Genomic DNA, 3,857 nt, shown 5'->3' on the forward strand with positions numbered 1-3,857 from the left:
TATTGCCAAGGATCGTTATTTACTTACCATTCATTACTAAGAAGTATTCGATATTTTTTTTTCTCCAACCAAATCATGTTTCTGGAAAACTATAAAGAAGTCACTCAGTCACAAATAAGAATTTATATTTTTTTTATTAAGGGTCAAAATCTATTGATAGGCAGCCAAAAATGGGGCAACACACATTTTTTCATGTTTCTTCCCTATTCTTTTCTCTTTCCTTTGGTTTCCTTATAACTACTTTGTAATCCCAAATTTCCAGGGGGGGGGTGGCCCCCTGCCCCCCATGACCATACCAGTCAACAGCCCCATGTCCATCGCCTAACAGTAAAGCCATAATATTGTTCATTAAAGCAACATTAAAAAGGGACTATTTCATTTATAAAAGAAGAAAACAAAAAGGCCGAGAAAACCTTTACTGCTATTAAATAACCATGCAGCTTTATCGCTTAAAAAAAGCTTGAATTGAATCTTATGTGAAGCTATAATCCTGGAAAAGAACTAAATTCAAAACACTAGAACAAGATTATACAAAATTTATTAATGTTAACTTAACCCCAGAGATCAATATGTTAGCTTATTCTAAGTCATAAACAAATGTCTGGCAATTGAAAAATGGCACACACCCGAATAATGTAAGTAGCATTAGACACTAAAGTCAATTTTGATTGAAACACGATTAGTTAGTTAGTAATAACAGGTACACAGCTTACAAATCGGTTGCCTTGCTTAAAACTTTGACATAAGAATTAAAAGGCTTAACAGCGGAGGAATTGCAAACAGGCTCAGAATCACTTTGACTTCTCACAAGTTTATTCTCCCGATTTCTTATGAAATTAAAAGGAAAGTCTTTAGATTTGGTTTCGATTAAAGAAGATACACCACATCTGGGACTATTACGAGGTTTACTACGCAAATAGGGAGACCCCGAAGAGGCTGAATTTTTGTCTGACTCTTCAAACACTTCTTCAGATGAAATACTTCCACCACTGTGATCAGCAAGAGCTCGGTCAAGGAGCAGCAATGCTTCTTTCTCCCCTTCTGGCAAATCTTCAGTTTCATTGGATGCATTCTGGGACAATACAACCGGCTTATTCATAACACTGGTATGGTTATATGAAGTTAGCTTCGACGTTGACTGCGATATACCTCCTTTGGGCGTTTCAACTACATCTTTTGGAACCAATTTATAAAGTTGCGCATACATCTCTTTCAGTCTATCAACTTCGTTTTCAAGCCTGTAACAGAAACAACTTTGACTTGGAATTTTCAATTTATCACTCCTTTGTTACATCAATTTTGTGTAACACTGCGGCTTTTGATTTCGGAACAAGATTTTACTAGTACCGAGACCTAACTAGCGCTAACTTGAGTCAATCAGATTTTTCATAGAATTTTCTGATTGGCTGGAAAATTCTATGAAAAATTCTGATTGGCCCAAATTTGTATAAAACTAACAAGCAAGTTTGATGATGCGAGTTTAGCTTTGTTTGGGCAAAGCTATCGGCAAAACAACTAATCACTTAGTGGTCACCGTGTGCTAGATTCAATAAAATTTTAACTACTGAATCTGTCTCAATTCACCAAGGTTCATCACAAGAATTTATGCCATGATGTATATCAAGGAAATGCGGTTATTGTAGCTCAATTTGCAGCTCGAAGAACACTAATAATGAAAAAATCTCATTGAGTTGGAAGTTTAAAGGAATATGAAGTCTAAAGAGAGAAGACAGACAACGGTATAATAAACATATATTTTTTTCCAAGTTTCAAAACTGCATACAAAAGTCATTTCATTTTCAAAATTCTAGGATGACTATTTTCTTTCTTTCGTTTTTCTTTTTTTTGTAGACATAAGTATTAATCAGTACAAATGTAAACAACAACTAGATGAGTTAAATCTATCCAAGAAACCTGCATAGTCAGATCTAACACACAGATTTTTTATTTTTTTTTTTTTATCAGAATGCCAATTAAATAGCGTCAGTTAAGACACGTTTGGAACATCGGGCCATGCCATAAATATCTATCCTCGTTTGCTTCTAATTATTATCGATGTTCTTCTTTCATCTACATTCAAAACTCCAGAAATCTCATGAATAGAGCGGACACACTAACCATCAAAAGTCGAAGAAGTTTCAACAAAGGAGTCCAAGTGGCAGAGAACGATTCTTTTTTCTAACCAAGTCAATATTTGAATTGCAAACATATTACGCTACGATATATAAAGAGATACATGATTTAATAAGCGGTATGCTCTTAGGATCTGCAAATATTATTTTATTTACTTCAAGCAAATTTGCAGTCGTCATAGAAGCACAAAAGAATAGACTTCATGAAGGGACCAGGAACCGACAGCGGCTCTTAGTGGTTTAATCAAACAGCTAGGTGTCTCTTTTTAAATTGTATTAGTTTCTTGCAACTACGTCGCAATAAACTATAGTATGATGGAGACAGATATTTAAACCATGTACTGAAGGATAAACGTTTTCAAAGATCACAAATTGTAAAAGAAATACAGTTTTTACAAAGTGGACTTAGAAGTTTTCTTAGTTGCTATGATTTCAATCAAATAGCCGTAACTTCATGCACATCAATCATGTTCCAGGTGGAGTACGTCAAGTTTTATTCTTAGCTGAACAAACACGAGAAAGTACTAATAAAAGGGTATTTACATAAAACTCAAAAGCAATACTAAATTCAACGGTAAAGAAAGAGTATCTGTTCAAAATGCTTGATAACACCGAACGAATCAATGACAGGTCCAACGAGGGGCCGTTGCCCCACTTTGTATTTGATCAACCACTAAATTTCACACATAAAAAAAAAAAAAAAAAAAAAAAAAAAAAAAAAAATGTACAAGTGTTTTAAATCTAGGCTACTCCGAAAAATCTCGATATTCCGTCTGATATTTAGGCTATAGAGAAAGTCTTCAATAAATGTAGTTGTAAGAAAAACAATACCAGTATTTTGTTGAGTTTTATTTAGTTCCTGTAACGGATGAAAAGGTTGATTTTTAACCTTTTTATCATCGGAATAGGGTAAATAATGAAGGATGAATAAGAGAGAGAGAGAGAGAGAGAGAGAGAGAGAGAGAGAGAGAGAGAGAGAGAGAGAGAGAGAGAGAGAGAGAGAGAGAGAGAGAGAGAGAGAGAGAGAGAGAGAGAGAGAGAGAGAGAGAGAGAGAGAGAGAGAGAGAGAGAGAGAGAGAGAGAGAGAGAGAGAGAGAGAGAGAGAGAGAGAGAGAGAGAGAGAGAGATTATTCAGCCTAAGCTGAGCAATTGCGCTACTTTTATTCGCTTTCCTTTCACACAATGACAATACATTATCCAAAAAATTCCAATGGCATACATCCCCCCCCTTTTTCTCTGCTGGTTTATCTGTTTTTGAGTCAAAGCTCTTTCCCCGGTCGCGTATCTCGTTAAGCTTGAAACTAATCAGTAGGTAACTCTCTAACTAGAAAAAACACGTAAACCTACGGTCGGTCCAAATCAATCTAAATCATGGCATCACTGACAAAGAGCTTGGTATTTCGGAATCTACCCTGCTAAATTTAGATAAAAATAATGGATCGACTCTTCCGTGGTGGGTTTAGTAGCTGTATAACTTAAAATTAGGTTCATATCTTTGCAATTAAATATCCCAAACCAGGAAGAGAAAAATATTCTATAAGCAAAGATGTAAATATCTCCAATGATTCTGTTATAGTAGGTATTTTTACGATTTTCTAAATTTAACTGTTCAACGTTATCCCCCAGAATCACTCCGCTACACAAAGAAAACGCATCCTATTTGCAGTGCCAGCCTCCATGGGGACGTCGACGTTTATACTGGACATCGGCTGAATAATCGACTGA

General features: G+C 35.5%; 1 protein-coding gene across 2 annotated transcripts in view; it reads right to left on the reverse strand.

Annotated features, from left to right (window-relative positions):
- Positions 1-522: 522 nt before the first annotated feature.
- LOC148950190 (uncharacterized) overlaps positions 523-3,857 on the reverse strand; it is a 117,930-nt gene continuing 114,595 nt past the window's right edge. For both annotated transcript variants that reach the window (XM_089091498.1, XM_089091499.1), the window contains exon 9: positions 523-1,238. In XM_089091498.1, coding sequence (XP_088947624.1) covers positions 710-1,238 — 529 coding nt within the window. In that variant the 3' untranslated portion in view covers positions 523-709. The remainder of the gene's footprint in view (positions 1,239-3,857) is intronic.

This window comes from Artemia sp. Qi Xiang Cuo, chromosome 7 (genome assembly GCF_049724085.1).
Source record: "Artemia sp. Qi Xiang Cuo chromosome 7, ASM4972408v1, whole genome shotgun sequence".
NCBI lineage: Eukaryota > Metazoa > Arthropoda > Branchiopoda > Anostraca > Artemiidae > Artemia > Artemia sp. Qi Xiang Cuo.